The sequence below is a fragment of the Dermacentor silvarum genome, unplaced genomic scaffold (assembly GCF_013339745.2).
Source record: "Dermacentor silvarum isolate Dsil-2018 unplaced genomic scaffold, BIME_Dsil_1.4 Seq162, whole genome shotgun sequence".
Lineage (NCBI taxonomy): Eukaryota > Metazoa > Arthropoda > Arachnida > Ixodida > Ixodidae > Dermacentor > Dermacentor silvarum.
The window spans coordinates 1-19,956 of NW_023605786.1; the positions used below are offsets into that span (position 1 = coordinate 1).

Consider the following 19,956-nt stretch of genomic DNA (forward strand, 5'->3'; position numbering starts at 1 on the left):
GTGCTTATTTAGTTAGTAAGCACATATTTACAACTTTATATGGCCAATAAAACTAACATCTTTAACCCGTATAGCTGTCTATTACTTTGCTATCGCAATCGATGTTCCGCCTTTTGGGCGAAACTGTGGCATTTTTCTTAAGCCGCTCTAAGCCTCATATTTTTTTTTTCCTGGGGGGGAGGGGGGGTGCGCAAGTTTTTCAGACTGTTCGGTTTTTCAGACTATTTTTCAGTCCCCGCAAAGTCCGGAAAATCGGTCTGCTACTGTAGAGGCCTAGCTACAAGCCTGCGTCTAGGCATTTCACGCGGTCTGCACTTGGGACTGCTTCACTAAGTGCATCGAACATCGAGACCTCAAGCCCGCGTCTAGGCATTTCGCGCGTCGGCACTTGGGACTGCGCGACTAAGCGCATCGAGCATCGACTCCTCGGGCCCGCAGCTAGGCATTGTTGTTGCACAAAATTGTTTTTCTGCATTTCTAGTCGCTTTTGTATTATGTTTGATTGCATAAAACTATTCTCTGTAGTCTACAAGTGCTATTTACATAGGCAAATAAAGTCTGTTTGCAGCATTCTCTGCTATGGGCACGCGAGCTAAATGGCTGCATCAGTCTGTCTTGCTTGTGTCCATTTGCTCTAAAGAAGTGTTTAACAATTGTGCAGTAGTAATAAGCTGTACCAAATGTCATGCACTTGCTTTTCTCCAGCTCCAACTGATCCAAAACGCAAAATTTCGTGCTTCAGAACTGCTACAAAATGCTAATGTAGCTGCTCCTAAATTGATACTAAACAGCTTTTTTCCTGCTCCAAAAATTGCTCCAATTCTTAAACTGGCTGGACCACCACTGAACCCGCCACCGTGTATAATCCATAATGCTATAAAAACTGCTTCTTATGACTCCTTGCACTGTATTCCTTCTCTGCCAGCTGCTGCGGAGGGCTGCACGCTGGCACTGCACGTGTTCGAGGAGCTCAAGAAAAAAGAATCACGCAAGCCCCCGGTGACAGTCTCACTCCTTGGCAACCAGGAGCTGGACAAGTAAGCAGTGCTCAGTTGATTACCCTTCACACCTGCTACGTACGGCTCGGTGACTCTTGCACTGTGCTGTTCAGCCCACGCAGATTCATGGATGTTGGTTCCCAGCTTTGGTGGCTGCATTCCACTGGGAGTTAAGTACGTGCAAAAGCACTCGTGGGCTCTGGGTGCAGGTTGAAGAGCATCTCAGGTGGCCAAAGTGAATGCAGAACCCTTCACTACCGTGTGTCTCATGCCTCTGCACTGTTAGGTGGCATGGTGGCTAAATGACACAGCATCCTGCTGCTGGGACTGATGTTGCAGATTCAATTCCTGACTATGCTATCAACGTTACATTGAGCTTGGGGTCTTATTTTGAAATGCAGAAAGGCTTGTGTTATAATTATAAAGTACACTAGAGGGTCATAATTAATTCAGAGCCTTCTGCTATTACGCCCATAATAAGGCCACTGTTGCTTTGTGGCATTCAAATTTCGGAATCAGTCAGCCGTGTGTTGCTATGGAATGTTAAATGCAGTCGGTCAACTATAGTAGAACCTCATTCATACGATCCCGTTATGGAAGATTTCCCGCACCAACGTTAGCAATTGAGAGCACAAGAAATTACCCAGTACAGGTAGTAGACTCACAATAATTCAAACTCTGATACAGTTGAGTCCCGCTACAACGAAATTTACGGGGCACGCGAAAAATTTCGTTGTGGCGGAACTTTGTTGACGCGAAATTGGTGCCAAACGGCAAAGCCGCGAACGAAACCGGAACCATTGTCTGGGAAATCTTCGCAATGGCGTGGGGGCCAAGGTTGAGACGTACCGAAGGCAGTCGATAAAGTGTCAACTTCACGAGAGAATGCATTTCGCGCCACTGTTACAGCATTTTTCATACATTGCGGCTGACGCCTAACCCAAACATGTGCTCGGCCAATCGCGAAACACTCATTTTTTGGCACATGCACCGTCGCAATGAAGTGGTTTGAATTATCACAATTTCACTGCGTCTTTATGACAAAGTCTATTTCCAGAAGTCAGTCAGCCTGGATTTCTTAAGCTTCACAGCAAGCAAAGGCGTTACGCGAGTCTCACAGTCAGTTAAAAGAGCAAAGGAAGGGACAAAGGAACGGCAACACAGCAGTGAAAACAAACAAAAGGGCACTTATTGCACCCCCCATACACCAACACACGCCAGCCGAACCACTATGCATAGAACAGTCACATGGGCGCGCGACAAATCAAGGAAGTCTGACTCACTGCGACCCGATAGCGAGCGAATACGTTCGCCCCACGCTGTGACACCATCGCCCAGTCACTCACGTGTACGGTCACGCGAATGGTGGCACGTTCGAACGATCCGTGTTCTTCCACACCGGTGTCCTGCCCTTAGCCTCGCGAGACGGTCCCGCGAAGCGGGCCGGCGCACACGCGAAGCGTTCGTGCGTGTTGGTCGCCGATCCCAAGCCGAAGAGGAAGCGTCTTCGACCTTTCGCTCCCAAGTCACCCCGCCATTCGGTAGCGTTAGCATCACAACACTTGCGCCATCTCTCGCAATGCGCCGCAACCACCACGACCGCCACCAGTGCTTAGCCACGCGGTGAAGCCGGATTACAAGAGACGCGTGAGAGTCGCGCATCCCCACATCCCCTTAACCTTAAATTTCTACACATACTCCGGCGAAACAAGTCACACGGTCTATCAACGCGCGCATTGCGAACAAAAGCTAGTACATGCGACAGTGGCCGCGCCGAGGAAATGTCCACACGTTATCTACAACATGCGAGCCGACATTGTCTCTGGGGTTCACCGCTGGCGTCCGTTGGTCACAGCACCATGTCTGCAGATTCGATGGCACGACTCCAGCCCAGGACTCCGGAAACGGCAACGCAGAAGTCGGCACGAGCAAGCGTCGCTCGCGCCAACGCGCCCTTGCCTGCGAGAGCCGCTGTAGCCGTTGGTGACTGCCGACTCTTTTCCCAGCCGCCGAAATCGCTGCGCCGAACTGGCCACATGCATCTGCATCGCCTGGGGTAGCTCGATTGTAGTCCGGGGCAGGAGCGCTGACGATGTAAAGGTGACAGCAAACCAGGGGTAACTCTGCTCACGCTGCGTACACTCAACGCACTCGACAAACACTAAAGTAGTGCAAGGGAGAGGAATTCGGCATACGCATCGACCACGTGGTACGATGTTCAATTCAGCTAGCAAAATTTCGGGCGGCATTTCAGATGCTAAGTTCACGTGAACAAAGCTTACTTTCTTGAGTTGAACGAGTAATTCGGTGCGTTATCGTATGCCACGGCGGCGCCACTCGTTTTTTGTGCAGTTATCTATGCAGCACCATGTGCATTACGCCTGTTTGAATGATTTGGAATGACGACCCATCTTTCCATTATGGGAACAACGGCCGCTCAAGCGTTCCTGTCAATGCGGCCTGAGTCGAAAAAAATGCTGCACCATGCACTGCCGCCACGCTATGTTGCAAAGGGTCGGTGGTTACTGTGGCGCTTTGAGGCGATCACGATTCGGGGACGCTTCGTTTAGGCGTTGCCGATTGCTGATAATGGTTCGCTGTGACGCTTTACCTTTCGAACATCGTATTTTTTTTTTTCGCCCGAAGCGACATAGATAACGTAATTATGCGGCTCTTGTGTGGACTTGCAGTCGTAATGCCGAGACCATGATGTCCTATACCTTCGCGGAATAGCGGCATGCTGCAGTATTTTCCGAAGTTTACGCTTCAGGCCAACTAGAACGCTTCGCTCTCGTTTGCAGAATACAATCAGGTCCCACTGGTGGTAAAATCTATCATAAGCTTGAATAAAAAAATGGCGGCTGTGCTTGCAGTTTCGAAATGACAGGTGATCGGAACCAGGTGCCGTTTTGGAAGAGCTACATGACGCCGCACTTCGTTCATTAGATGGGCGTTTCGAACGGAAGTTTGCAGCTAGGTGCGGGAGCGCATCGGGACATAGATTACACTGAAAATCTGGTTTTTGGACCACAGTGCTGCCAAATTGTGACTGTTGACGCCAGCTTACGTGCGCTACGACCACTTTTTGCGCAACTATTGAGTTCATTATAAAGGGGTTCGACTGTATTATTGAATATATGGGAATGTTTCATTACGACCCAAGTTGGTATGTTGCCCCGAGTCATATTTATGAGAACTTCTGATAATTCAAACAAAATCCGGGGGTCCCCTCGAGTTTGAATTATCGAGAGCCTACTGTGCACTTCTTTTTTACTGTTCACATGTTCCTGAAAAACACGATCTTTCGACACCAACGTTCAGTACAGTGCCAAACTGCGAACGTATGATATGTTTTCCAGCTGCTAGATCCCATGTGAACAAGAAAAGGCACAAGGCACCTCCTATCGCGATCAGTAGCCGCCCCTCGTAGCAGCTTTCCCACAATACTCCCTGGCCCTTTTCACAGGAAAATGCCGGCGCGCACTCTGTTTTCTATTCCAGTACCAGCAAATCTCCTCCTGGTTTCTTGCTTGCCGCATTCACAGCTATTGCCACCAACCTTATTGCGATAAGCATCTTCACCAATCTGTTTCATAGCACTTGAGTCATAATGTTGTTGGAAGCGTGCTGCATGCTTTTAATAGGCGATAACCCAAGCCTGTTGCCGTTGCCTGCTTCAGGTGGCATGAAGTCAGTGTGATGTTGCGCTCTAGTGGCATATTAGGCACCGTATTCCGGCGTTGCCCATCAATTCAATTTTGTTTTGATTTGCCGCCGCCTGCCTAAAACCCTGCACTATAGGAAAATGACAATGTGCGTATCGGCTTGCTCGGGCCCCACCAGCTCGACATGTGTTGGTGTGTTGTGCTGCAGTGATTTGTACCAAGTGGGCACGTCAAAACTTCTCGCCAAAATGACCCACTCAAAGAAGCTGCTGATCCAGGCCAAATTTAAGCTTGCCGCTGGTGCATTTTGTTACACTATTAAAACCTTATTGTTCTAACGTGTCTTCTACATTTAGGCCAGCTATGCGGCATAAACCAAATCTGCCATGATAAAGTAAGCTGCTAGTGCACCTTCGGGAAGGGTGCATTCTCTTGAGAAAATGCCCGTATACACAAATTTCTACTCCAAGTGTGCAACGCTTTGTCCGAAAATGCAGTAGGAATAACTCTTTGGCAGTGATGTGAAATCCACTTGCCCAGCACTCTAGAGTGCTTTCATATAGGAAATAAAGCTGTCAGCATATCAATTGCATTCCAGATTAAGGCATGCATTGCATTGAAGATGTACTGCAGGTTAATGGCTAGTAGGTGCAGCACTGAGCCAACTTTATTCCGTAAATATTTTTTTTTCTTACATAAAGACATTCTTCAACTGAACTCCCTTAACAGGTCCTGCTGTCTAATGAACTCTATTACCATTTGTAGATGACCCACAACAACGTGCCATTTGGGCTGAACATATGGCATAAGTGCCATTTTCTCAAATTCAGGGCCATTTTAGCCTTCCTATGTGTTTGTTGCATGACAAAGGACTTTTAAAGCGGAGCCTTTGTTGCGAGTCCTACCAAACTGTCCTGGCTGGGGCTGCACCGTACTGCTGCAGTCTTGGCGCATAGCTCACACTCAAGAAACAATTTGAATTACGCGCCCAATGGTGGATTTGAACCTTGGTACCCGAGCACAGCAGCTCGATGCTCTAACCATTAGGCCATAATTAAATGCACGTATACTTCTATCGCGCCAGCACCAACCAGCTCTTTAAGATGATCGCCACATGTGTAACATTGCGTAGCAAGGGTGCGTGAAAGTACACGCGCGCACGCCTGTAGTACTCAGGAATGCAACGGGGAAATTTATAGCATTTGAGTACCACTTCACGAAAGGTTTGCTCACATAGATTCCAAGGTGTGTGTTGGGACTGCATAATTTTTATTCGAATATTTAACTGCCAATATCAGATAATGAAATGACAGTGAACATGTGAACTTCAGACTTACCCTAAGTTGTGCTTCTTGTTGTAATACAGCAAAAATAAAATGAGGGCCAATCGTCAAAGTGCAATTTCTCTAAATTACCCCCAAAATGTTTCTGTACTTATGAAATTAGGCATAATTAAGTAAAATTATTGTACACCATGTCTCAATTTGCATTGCGAAATTTTAATGGGACTGAGGTAGACAAATATATTTTTTTGGGGGGGGGGATGCATTTCAGAAATAGTTTGGGAATGCACTTCACTAAATGTTATAGCTTTTAATCAGAAAGGCGGCTTGGGGGGGAAGGGGGGGCTTGGCAGGTTAACTGCAACACTGCGGCCCCCATTCAACAAGCGCTGGAAGGGATTTATTACCAGCAGTGTCTTGTGCGGGGCAATTCTCTCTAAATTTTCGGTTAATGACTTATGGCAATTAATTTCTTTACTATAAATATATATATATATATAAGTGTGCATGCCCTAGCGTTATGTTGGTCACCACCCTATAAAGCCCTCTCCCCCCCCCCCCTCCACTGAAGGGAGACTTTAAGCCCTGGCACTGCATATGTTAAAGCTTGATCGATGGTGCATGGTGACCTGCACAAAGTTTTGTGGTGCCAACATTGTGCATGTGCATACATTGTGCATGTAGATTAATTGTGTGAGTAACAACAAACTAATGTAGCTGTGCAAGAGTATGGCTTGATGCAAATTGTGTGTGTGTGTTTTTCTTTTGTGTGTGCGCTAGGTGGACCCGAGGTGTGGAAAAGTCGTCGGCGCAGAACCTGGCGAGACGCCTGTCCGAGATGCCTGCGAACATGATGACACCCACACGCTTTGCCAAGGAAGCTGCCGAGGTTCTGGAAAAGAAGGGAGTCAAGGTCGTCGCTAGGTTCGTGTCTTTGCTTGCATATCTGTCTGTGCCATATGACGGTGGCAGCTGATAAAAAAAAACTTGGGATTTGGTGAAAGTTCATGTTGCAGTGCCCACGAAACTTATGTGAAGTGGCAATACAAATTAAGACGATTGATTGCTAGATGAGCACACTAAGGAGTTGTCTATCTGTCTGGATATTTAGAAACTAATTGCTACTTGTAAATCACCTGCGGCTGAAAGGATGTACCGCATTTACTCAAATAGTACAGTGGAATCTTAATACAATCTTCACGGGAAACGGAAAATAACATGTATCATCCGAAAATCGTATTATTCAAAATACATTGCTCCTATGAGACACTCGCTGGCAAATGAACAAAAAACGTATTATCCCGTAAAATGTATTATGCAGAATCGTAACGAGATTCCACTGTATAGGTAAACACAAACATAGGTCGTCCCCTATACATTTGACTTTTGTTATTTCAACCCTATCGGGACCAATAAAAATTGGGTGAATTATCCGGCAGGTCGAAGTAAATAAGAGGCACAAAAAACTCTAAAACACACCGCTGATTCGCTTTGGCAGTATTTGGCCCCGATTCTAACATATCCTCGAATTGAATGCGCACCCACTTTTTATGGGTTCAGAGTACAGTGAAACCTCGTTACTACAACCACCACATTAACAAACCTTTCAGATTAACAAGCTTTTTGGAAATGCCCCGCTGACTGCTTATAGTTTCAATGTAAAAATATTTCGGTACAACAAACTTCAGAATCCGTGACATGTTAACTCCTCACTACTATGAATTAATGTTCAGATATTTGGGGATTCTTATAATCCCATGTACCGTATGTACTCGTGTAAGGGCCGTGTTTTTTTTTTTTTCACAATATTGACGAGGTGCAGAGAGGACGAGGAGACGCAAGACTGAACCTTTTGGCCAAAATGTTGCCGGCGCGGCCTTGACTTGTGCACACCCCAGATCCCCGGATGCATCATTGCATCAGAGGTCAACTCGCAGCTCTCGTTATTTAGTAGCGGCAGATGGAAGTATGAAGCCCACGAAAATTCGCCATTGCACGAGTGCAGCATCGGGCAATGCGATTGCTTCTCTGACGGAATTCTTTTCGGAATTTTGCCGTGCCAAGTTGGGGGTCTCGTCCTTACACGAGTCTATACGGTATCCTTCACGGCAGCCGTATCAGTAGACTAACAGACGACAAGATGCAGGAAGTGGATGCCACGGTGCATGCGTTTAGAAAACCTGAGACGGTGCCCGAGGAGAAAAATACAGGAGGGGACTTTTTTTTTTCTATTGTGGAGGCGATGACACATTAGGCATCGCAAGCGCATGCTCTGCAAGCATGCACTTGTCTTGGCAAGCGCATGCTCTGCCAAGACAAGTGCTGCCTAGCAACGAGCGTGCGTCTCTTCCTTCTTTCACCCTTCTTTTTGCACATACCTCTTCTTTCTTTCGCACTTCTTTCTGCGGCCTTACTAGCTATGCACGCGGAGAAATGTAAACTCCGTGAGCACGGGTATGCCACATGGTCACACTTTTAAGACGGCGTCCTCCTTGAGAAAGACAGTTGTGGTGTCCACGGCAAGGGAATGTGAAAAACAAACAAGCAAAAAGAAACAGTGCACTTTGGAGGTGACATGGAGCTTCCTATTTGTTGATGGTTTTCTCAGTGTAAGTGTCTCCTTTGCACGTACCGCTCTTACTGTATCGTGCTTCGGTTTTGTGTGGCAGCGGAATCTATGGAAAATAGCAACAGCGTGGGGCCAGAGCTAACAGCAATGGTTTTGTGGATAGCTCATATGGTGACGTCACAACTGATGAACTTATGGGTTGATGGGTGGAATGGTTAATTTTGGGGCTTTCAGTATATAACAAGCAATCTTTTGCGATCCCCTGAAGTTGGTTATTTCGAGATATCACTGTACAAAACTAACGTAAGAAGTTACTTTTGAGCTCCTAAACAAAGTAGAAATAGAACACGCACCCAATTTTTTAGCAAGGAACACGTAGCATGCCTCCAATTCTGGCAATAAGAAAAAAAAAAAACATGAAACCAGTGAACTTTTGCTTCACAGAATGAAAATTTTTTTGCTTAATATCTGTCGTCATCACTTTCAGACAGCACACTTATCACTGTATATAAAAGACCACTACATGTCGTCCTCCACACGGTCAATAGCGCATTTGATATTCTGCATTTATCAAATGACTCCACAACAATCTCAAATGGGATGATGGCCCAGCCAGACTAAATAAACACTTGCTAGTTCATCCTGCGATGTATGCAATTCTCCAGGACGCTAAGGACAAGTGATGTGATTTGTTCCCGCTAGCTTGAAATGTAAAACAAGTGAACATTTGTATGTGCTTTCGTAATCAGACTGAAAGTGGTGTGTCATTGTTATCATACTATGTCAGAACTAGTTCTTTAGCCATTCATGGTCACCAACTTGTGATGGCAATCACAAAATGACGCTGGCAACGCTGGCTCTGATGGTAGGCTGTTGCAAATGCGGTTCTGGCTTTGGTATTGTATCGGATTGCACCGCCCAAGTACTTATCACGTGAATTTTCTTGAAAAAAAGAAAACAAGGTGCGCTGTAGAATTGGGTAAATACAGTCGAACCCACTTATAACGATCCCAGATGTAACTATTTATCAGTTGAAGTGACCACATCTGACTGCATTTACGATTTTCTAACCCGGCCTATTGAAACTGCACCCAGACATAATGAACGTTTTCAACAGTGGCGTGCTGTTACAACGACCACTTCAAAACCGGTTGTGGTAAAAGGGAGGGTGCACGCGAAGTTCCGAAGCACGGAATCGCTACTGAAGTGGGAGCAGGGCAGCGCACTCTCTGCTTCAGTCCAACAGTGACGAAAATACGACCGCCGAGAGGAGCGAGCACTGCATGCAGATTTTGGAAGCTGCGAGGAAAGTCGCTTGCTTTCAACCATGCTCAGGTAACCATGCTTCAAGGTGAGCATGCTTGGTCAGCATGCTTCAGGGTGAGGCACAACGGTGGCCGTGACCTCCACGATAGCCCGCGCTGGTGCTATCATGGAGGCCACGACTGTGGCGCTTTAGTTTTTGCGCCGTTCTCCATGCGGCGCCACATGCAGTCTTGGAGGTCACGATAGCGGCAGATGTTGCTACGCTCTTATCGAGAGATCACGGTTCCTCGATGCTTTGTTTACTTTGTTGGTGATATACATCGTGATGGCGTTCTACCTTTTGAACTTCGTACTTTTTCAACCGAAGCGACATAGAAAATGTAACTTCGTGGCTTTCGTCATGCGCGCGGCTGACGCTGCAGCTGTGACGGCAAGATGATTGCAAAATGCCGGCATGCTGCAGCAGTTTTAGCCAACTAGAATGCTTCGCCATCATTTAGAATCCACTCGTGTCCCGCTGATAGCAAAATATAGAAGTAGCTCTAGAAGAAAAAAAAATTGCGACCACTGTGCTCGTAGTTTCGAAATGGCAGGTGATCAGAACTGGCCAGATTCCATTTTGAAAGTGCTACAATGCTGCATTTCGTTCTTTAGATGACGTTTTTAACGAAAACTTTGAGCTAGGTGTGGGAAGGAGCCAGGAACAAATACTAAGATAGTAAAGATACGATTCTTGGACCAAAGTGGTGTTTAATCGTAACTGCTCCGGCCAACTTCAGTCTCGTTAATTATTGTGCATATTGAAAGGAGAGTCCACATATAATGAACTACTGATGCAATGACCACTTCTTGCGGAACTATCGAATTCGTCATAAATAAGTTCGACTCTACTGTAGTAATTTATTGTGTGCTACGATTGTCGCTTTAAAATCTTTCGTGAGCAGGACGAAAATTGGTGCTTTTGACGGCAGATCAGCAGGTGATTAGCTTAGCTGGCATCTTTTGCGTGCATGTTCAGTAAGGATACTCAACAATTTAAGCTGGTGTGTAGGCAAAAAGCTCGGAACCAAATTCGAGCAAGGCAGCCTAAGCTGCCAATGTCACGCATTCAATGTCACAGCACCTGCGCTTCACACCATTGCGACATGTGAAGGAGACCCGGCCGCAGAATGGGTAAACAAGTGCCTCTGTGGTCTTGACCATCATGAAGTATTAAGCTGGTATATTACTTCACTAAACCATAATACCGAGGGAAACATTACAAATGAAGTTTCTGTACTGCTGGCATTATTAAAACGAACAAAATAATTTTTGCCATGAAGTTTGTTTGTCACTACCCAATTAATATGGACTTTTCTTGCGGTGCCCTCTATGTCTGAAAAATTGGTTTGGCGGCTGTACGTTCTTCTTGTAGTTGCAGGACGGTGGTGGGCTTTGCAGTGCAGCTTCTGCCAATTTTCAAAACTCTGTTCTTTGCATTGTTGAACCGAGTCTTGTGAATTTTTTGTTTATGATGCCTGTGCCCACCTACATGTTTACAGGGACCGTAAGTGGATTGAGGAACAGAAGATGGGCTCCTTCCTGAGTGTCACCAGGGGATCGGATGAGCCGCCCGTGTTTCTGGAGATGCACTACGAGGGGCCAGGACACCTGGCCGGAGGACCGCTGGTGTTTGTCGGCAAGGGAGTAACTTTTGACAGGTGACACTCGTTTGTGGGTCTCTGAAACCCTTATTTTTCTTCTTGTGGCACACACGAAATGCTCATGTGCGCTTCACCATTGATGGGCTGAGGGGGTGAATGAAATACAGAAAAAAACAAATAAATAAATTTTAGGTTTTATTGCTTAAAAGCTTCACGGGCAACTACAGTCAAACCTCGATATAATGAACCTCGATTTAACGATATTTGCAATGTAACGAACTATGTTTATTTCAGTCTTAGATCGATCGGAAACCGTGTATTTTTTTTTTCGAGATTTCACCAAGTAATTCCGGCATACAGTTTCAATTTAACTAAGTTTTCGGCCATTTCAAGCATGTACTTGTCTGTATGGCTGGTAAATGTAGCTAAAAACTATAAATAGTCGGCCGAAAAAAAAGCTATTTGCGAGCGTCCTTTCGCCGGAAAAGTTTGAGTGATAAAAACTCTGTCAACAACACGTACGCTGGGATGCAGTATGCGGGAAACAGCGCTGCGGCATTTGTCGCAAAACTTGTGGTGGTCACGGGGTGCGCAGCAGACCGGAGCACTCAAAGCACTTGGAGAAACACAAGAGCTCCTTCAGCACAAGTGGAATGTGGAAGGGGCAATCGCTCGGTAACGTGATCAAGTATGCGCTAGAGGGGTGAGGAGGGCAGTGGATGCTGCCTATCCGCCCTCTCCTCCTAGCGTGCCTGTCTCCTCTGCCCTTGCCGTAGCTGCGTACGGCTGTCCATATGCGGTGCTCGCGCCTCATCTTGGATGTAATCTTTGGCAAGTGCAAATGTGGAGCCGAGATGCTTGGTGCCTTCACACACATTTTGTTCCCACGCTTGCAGCATTGGCGGTTGCGTAATGTCAAAGTTTTCGAGGAATGATGCAAAGCGGTCTCGCGTGCGACAGCAAGTGTTCTTGGTCGTAGAGTGACCTTTGCCTGAGCATGTGTGGCACTGATAAACTATGAACCTTACTTCATGTAGTTGTACACAGTGTAGACTGCTTATAAAATAAGTTGCTGGAGTCACGAAGATCCGCGTTATAAGCAGTACCGCACTATAACCAAAACAACTATTGTATTGCGATAATGGACACTCCAGGCGCATTTCTGCCGTCGCTGTCACCGTGCTCTAGGTTCAGTATTTCGCTTACTAAATAAATTAAAAAACACGGTGTCACGCGCGCACAAGCAAACATGAACACATCTCGCTCGTTCACCGCGGGAATGAACTGTCAAAACGCTCGAGTGACGAAGCGCGGCGAGTGAATTGACCTACATGCTATTACGCCTCTTGCTTCAACGCGACCTATAAGCGGTGAAAACACGACGCGCGGCGGACTTTCCCTGTCGCAGATTGCTTTCAAGTTAGGGCCAAGGCGATAGTATCGCCGAAGTGGATCGTCGCACATTACGTCCTGCTTTGGTCCACTGAAACCGTTCCGCATTGCTTTGCTGGTGAAAATCTTCTGTGTGCGCCAGTCCTGAACGCAAGTTTCGGATTCTCCGAACACCCGTGATGCAGCCCGATTTCTGTCCGTCTCTGCACACATGATCACTTTCCCTTTAAATGCGGCATCATGATGAACTCGGTACTTCATGCTGATAGAGCAGACGCAGAGAACGTGAAGACAGACGGTAGACTAGTGCCTAAGCACGTGTACTTCAGCACATGGAGGAAGCTACGGTAGCTAGGCTCGATGCGCGTGCGATGCGGCCATTTTGAAATGCCGACGGCTATATGGTAACGCACTCGATTCTAACGCGCACACAATTTTTCGACCTGTTTTATCGGAAAAAAAGTGCGTGTTAGATTCGAGTAAATACGGTATTTGTGGCTTGAGGGGAGCATTTGCCGTCTAGGTTGACTGCCGAACTTCCAGGCAGCCGCACTGTAACTGGTATTTCGTGTCCCGCAACTGCACTATAAGTGATACGCATATACATAGAGCGTTATGGGAAAATTAACAGGAGTCTGAAAAGACCGTATTATATCCGGTCCTGCACTATAAGCAGTTAGGTTATAAGTTTTCTATACTGTATTTGCTATCGCCAAGAATGCTACACCTTTCTGGCAATACTGCGACTTTTTTTTTCTGAGTATGGATATCTGTATCTTTTTGTACTTTTGTTTTTCATATGAGGGCGCCATCTGATGACGGCTACGAGCACTAAGCGTTATTTACTCTGGAAGAGAAGTGAATGTTTATCTTAAATTAGCCTATCGAAATACATGAACTCGGCAAGTTTCATTAATATATAACCCCCACAAAAAATGGAAGAATTGAAGTGCAGGTGAAAAAACTGATGTGAAAAAACTAATTTACAGCCAATGTCCAATTTTTAAACACGCTAGTGTTTGCAAAAATCTCTGAAAAATCTTGCAGTCCAAAAAAAATGAATGCATGCCCTTAATTGCCCTCAAGGCAGTGATGGAAGTGCTGCTCCAATTGCTCCAAACTGCTTCAAAAGAGAAATGATGCTACGGGCTTCTTCAAACTGCTATTTTTGTTAGTAACTGCTCCGAACATGCTCCGAAATTCGATCTCATACCGATTAAGAAAGTGCTGCTGTGGCAACTGCGATATGTGACTGATTACTTTCACATTGTGATGCTCAGCTTTATTGGCTTTGATATGATTTCAGCCACAGGAACTGGCATTTTATATATATAGCTCATTTATCTGTATTTTTGAACTTAGCATGCAGACTATATTGGTGAAATGAGAAAGTGACTGTGATTCCTTCGATCTCATACCGATTACCAAATGCAGCTTTATCAACGGTTATACAGTCGAATCTCAATAATTCGAACTCGAAGGGGCCCGGAAATTTGTTTGAATTAAAAGAAGTTTGAAATAAAGAAAGGACATATTTTTGAAGTATTCGAGCACCATAGCACAATGCACGAACAGTGCGAGTGGTTAAATATCGCGGTGCGCAATCGCCCACGCCGGCCAACGCTCAGTTCCCAATAACGGCAGCAAACGAAACTTCAGGGAGCAGACGATGCCAGATGGCGACGGGCACGCCTGCGCGGGGACCGTCGAAGGTGAGGGAGAAGGGTGGCAGGGAAGTGGATTTGACCTTGGTAGCTTCGCCACTTCAGTGGCTCCCCTCGCCTTCTCTCTCGGCTCTCTCGCAGCTCCCTCCCCTTCGATTGTCTCTGTGCGCACCCGCTGCCATGCCGGCGCCGCCGGTACAGCCGGCTGGCGCAAATTAGCCCGCTCCCTGAAGTTTCGTTTTCTGCCATTATCGGGAAGCGAGCATTTGCCGGCGTGGGTGCCGGCACCGCCGGTCCAGCTGGCCTGGTGCCAGCTTAACGTGCTCCCTGAAGTTTGGTTGTCTGTCGTTGTCGGGAAGCGAGCGTTTGCCGGCGTGGGCAGTTTCGTTGGCCGGACTGGGCCTCCGCCGCTGCTTTAAGGGGTCTCTCCTAAGCTTTTGCTCTATGGCGGTGTCGGAGCAATGCCGGTCGGAGATGTCACGCGTTATTTGGCGCGCTGCTGAGAGCATTGTCGGTCCGCGGTATGTTCGAATTAACCGTCGCAAATGCTTTTGCATTCGAATTACCAAACGTTTTCGCTTATTGAAATACACATAACTTTGACGGGACCACAGCGTCAGTTCGAATAAACCGGCAGTTCGAATTAAGCGTGTTCGAATTAACGAGATTCGACTGGATCTGATTCTGGTTACTCTTATAATGTGGTGCTCAGCTTTACCGATTTGATCTCATTTCTGCCACAAGTACTTTTATTTTAAATATATAGCTCATTTTACTGTGCGTTCGATAACCATCCATCTTCTTAATTGTTTGTTTTTTGCGATTTGCATTGATTATTGTATGTTTCATATAAATATTCATATTTATGAGATGCTTCGGTGATCCTTTTAACTGCAGGAGTTGTATGGCATATTTTACCATCTGCTCCAAAAACATGAATAGCTGCTCCAAAGTAGCATTTTTTCTGCTCCGAAAGCACTTATGGCTGCTCCAAAGTGGCCTTTTTTCTATTCTGAAATCTGCTCCAAGAAGTAAAATGTCACTTCCATCTCTGCCCAAGGGCTTAAATCGCCACAGCCTCTGCCGAAATAGTTTGAAGTCCTGCCAGTACAATCATTAGGCATATTGGTGCTCGTACACTGACAGTAGATGGCGTGTGTGCTCGTGTATAACTAAGGAACACATTTTATATCCCCTGACAGTGGCCCCTTTGCACTCTTGGTATGCTTCTTCTTCATAATACAGTCGTCGACTGATTTTCCGTACTTCGTGCGGACCGAAAAATAGTCCGAAAAATCGAAGAGTCTGAAAAACTCGTTCACCCTAAAAAAGAAAATTTATTAGGCTTAGAGTGACAAAGAAATCTTTAATAATGCCCTGGCTCATACTATGTTTGGAGGTGATCAGATTTGCTTGGATTTGCGCAAGACTGACGTCTCCGCATACAGTCAACAAGAGCGTCACCGCGTTAGTGATCTCCGCTAGCGGAGATCACCACTGAGATCGAAGAAACGAGCCACATTACTTCGCACGTGACCTCCACGATCAGCTCCGGCAGCGTGTCATTCACTCTGGCCTTCCCATTCGGCAGAACCTTGAATAAAGTTTATTTCATTCATTCATTCCCATTCGGCGCGTAGCCCAGCGGAGAAGTGTGATCTTGCTAACTCTGTAATGGGTCAGCAACGGCGCGCTGCCGGAGCTGATCGCGGAAGCTACGCTTTGCACCACTTGGCTCTCGCGAAGGCACAGGAGGTGACGCCGATCACGCAAATGCGAAGCCGCACAAGTCTCTGAGGCGTGGACACCACGTGCAAAATAGCAACCAAACTTTAAAAAAAATTATAAAAACGGATTTCGCAAAGTGGTTATGACGATAGTGCTGACCAAATAAAAGAAAAAAGTGCCGTCCCCTAGCGTGTTTTGTCAGCTAAGGAAGAGCGGGTATGGCCTCCGAGATGGGAAAATGGCACGTGCTCTTGTGCGTCTCCCGATCTTGGAGGCTATACAGCGGGCCACTGGAAGCTAAGCCTGGGTAAGCCAGCTGAAAATCCAACATGGCAGCCTCCAAGAACAGGTAGCGTGGCTCGGAACGAGCGATTCAGTCCGAAAAATCAAACTTAGGAGCCTAATTTATCCGAAAAATCGGACGCGAAAATGCATTAGCTCAATGGGAACCCTGACGGTGCATTTATGACGTCCAGAATTTCCAACAAGTCCGAATAATCGGTCGGCGACTGTACATTGCAAATGCTTGACTGTGTAACACAGCTCTAATGCTGCAAAGCCGACTTTTGGGAACCGACATTATGCGACACTTCGGGCGCCTCGTTGCTCATACTTCAACAGGAGACGGCGAGTGCGCATGTGTATAATTAAGGAACACATTTATGTCCAGTGACAGTGGTGCCTTTGCACTCTTGGTATGCTTCCCCACAATATCTTGTTTATGCTTGACCGCGTAACACCGCTGTATTGCGGCGAAGCTGACTTTTGGGAACAGGAATTATGCGACGGATTAGACCCTTGGCGTGCTTTCTATGCTTCGACGCCATCAGCGAGGATGGCAAAGGCAGAGTCGGGGACATAGCTGACTGGCGAATCGTTTAAATGAAAAACACAGAACCGAACAGCAGGAAGCTTGATAGCGTTCGTTGAAGCAACTAGACCTAACAACAGCACAAATTAACTACAGCTGCCAGCAGATCAGTATGCGAGAGCGACAGTTCAATGCTGTGAGATAATAAATATGATGGCAGTGGTGGGTTCATGTAATGCCATTTTTGACCTGTGGTTACGGCAAAAGTATCAGAAAAATCAGACGGCGAAGGGTTTCAGCGTCCGAAATTTCAGACGGCCTTGTACATTTGCTCTATGGGGTAGGGGGCAGTGCCGCAAAGGCGTCCGAATTATCAGGCATGTCACAAAAATCGTGCATCCGTAAAATCTGTTGTTGACTGTATCTAAAATACAAAATTGACAGTTTCACTTGCACTGTACTTGGAAAGCACCCAACTTTTTCAGTAGTTTGAATGAGGTAAGTCATTATTGTCATATACAGTTAAACCTGCTTATAACGAACCACCATATTACGAATTCCTGGATATAACGAAGTTTTTCTATTCCCCGCCGTTACTCCTAGAAGCACATGTATTTGAGACCTCTACGTAACGAAGTGGCAACGGGAGACCCCCTCGAAATAACGAATTTTCCCCCGCCGACAACCTCGAGATTTCGCCCCAAATTTTGTCATTTTTGCGCGAGCAGCAACCGGAAGCACCTTCTCTGCTGCGACGGAAGGCGAAGCGAGCGCACGTGTGCGAGGCGGGCCTGCATCCCTCGACTCGGCGATCTTGCCGCTCGCGGGCGTGACCTTCCCCCTCTCCTTCATTCAAACCTGATCCTGCCGATTGCTGCAGATGGCCTAGCCCGCCAAGCCGGCCACTCTTCTTTTCCACTTGATGTTGCCGACGCGCTGGCAGACGCTGTGAACACGTCACAACTCGATGAGCGCGGACAAGTGCTGTCAAACGCTGGCGGCGTGTGGAAGCGCCGCTGCAGAAGACGAGCGAAGTGTTACTTCGTGCTGTTGTCTATGCTTCAACGCAAACTGAGCGCCGAGAACACACAGCACGCACAAAGCTACGAGCCGCCGACGCACCTACACTGCCTATACCCTGCCCCAATACAGATCACTTTCAAGATACGGCCCGCCCGACCCGCCGTGCAGTACGCAGTTGATGCCAGAGTACAGTACAACGCCGCCCGCTATCCCTCCCCCCTCGCCGGCGCCTCGAGCGCAATGGAAGAAGGCGCGCTTCCTCCCTGCTTTTCTTCCTTGCGCGCGAGAGATTAGATGCCGTCGTCGGCTCCCCTCGCACGTTTTCACTTGCACATACAGCATACGGCGCGCGGAAGCTGCGTTATCGCCCTTGGACTTTATACGGAACATCTATGAGCCAAAAAAAGGCATTGGGTTTTCTGGGAGCTGTGCCGGGACCGGCCAAAAAATGATATAACAGCTGGAAAACGCAGCACTTCACCCGGGAACGTAACAGCGGGGTTCTACTGTAACACTATACGACGCTACGACGCCATCATGACGCTCGCTCTTCGTTTCGATGCCTCACACTTGTGTGAAACGACACGCGTCCATGCATCCAGTGCCTAGTGTGACATTGCAAGGATGAGTGCTTGGACGAAAACGGAAAACGGGTGCACGTTACAATCGAGGGCGAGTTAGATTCGAGTAATACGGTAAACGTTTTCTTTTTCGGGATTTTCATGCCGAACCTGCATATAACGAAATCCTCTTTATAAGGAGTTTTTTGGGAATTTGCCATTTCGTTATATCCAGGTTTGGACTGTACAACCAAGCAGGAAACCCCTGGCATGACCACATACTAGAGCTGTCAATGTCCATTCAGACGTCTTGGCACTCTCTTCCTATGCACTCTTGCAGCATATGTCCAATCAGGAATGTCTCAAGAAATGTTCATACATTTTAAACATGTGTTCATTAACCATTGTGATAATAAGGTGCTATCTCAGCATGCATAGTTGTATGCACACCACCTAAGGGTATAAATAATGCTATTCCGTTCTCTGTTCTTGTGGTGTGATGACAGCGGCGGCATCTCCTGAAGCCATCAGCCAACATGGACCGGATGAAGGCCGACAGACCGTGCTGCCTGCGTTGTGCCACCTTTGCTGCTGTGGCGGCGCTCAAGCTGCCCATTAAGATGGTTGGTGAGTACCTCCTTCTGTGCTTGATCTGAAGTAGAGCATGGAAAAAAAATCGCTGCAAAGCAGACCAGACCAACAGCGCTACTCTGGACCACTTCTTCACACTGTGAAATTCTGCCATATTGATGAGTGCCATCTTAGTTCTGATGAGCTCACAAGAAAGCTGTGCACTCTGATTAGCTGGGAATGCCGACATGGCATAGCATACTACTCAAACAGTGGTCAATTTGATGGAGCTTTACTCCATTCAGTGTTATTCCAGAATATCCCGAAAACCATGTACAGTGCAGACCACTTATAACGTAACCGCTTTTAGCATGGGATAGCGGGGTTTTTTTGACCACCGATATGTATATGTATGTATATGACCACTCAATGTATAGGCGGACTGTTTATTGCGTAGGTGCGCGAAGCAGAGTACCGGTTATAGCACGGTTCTTTTGAGCCCGCGACCATGAAATCGGCGCACAGAGCACGGCGTTTTCCAGGAGGGTTGAGCACAGCCCTTATGGCCGCACCGTTGCCGGCGCGCAAACGCAGAGGAGTGGGAGCGCGGGCGTGCGCGTGGAGACCAGCGGCGAAAAGCGGAACAAAAAGTCGCAGTTTCCCCCGAAAGGCAAAGCAAATTTACTAGTAGAATATATGGAGTAAGGATAGTACAGTGTAGACCGCATATTACGTAAGTCGCCGGAGTCGCGAATATCCACACTATAAGCGGTACCGCACTATA

At 47.0% G+C, this 19,956-nt stretch overlaps 1 protein-coding gene across 1 annotated transcript; it reads left to right on the plus strand.

Annotated features, from left to right (window-relative positions):
* Positions 1 to 925: 925 nt before the first annotated feature.
* Positions 926 to 19,167, plus strand: LOC119434683 (cytosol aminopeptidase-like; the record flags this gene model as incomplete). Its single annotated transcript, XM_037701772.2, has 4 exons — positions 926 to 1,037; positions 6,727 to 6,870; positions 11,323 to 11,481; positions 19,109 to 19,167. Coding segments are annotated over 4 exons (431 nt in total), but the record flags the coding sequence as incomplete, so codon positions are not given.
* Between the last annotated feature and the right edge of the window lie 789 nt (positions 19,168 to 19,956).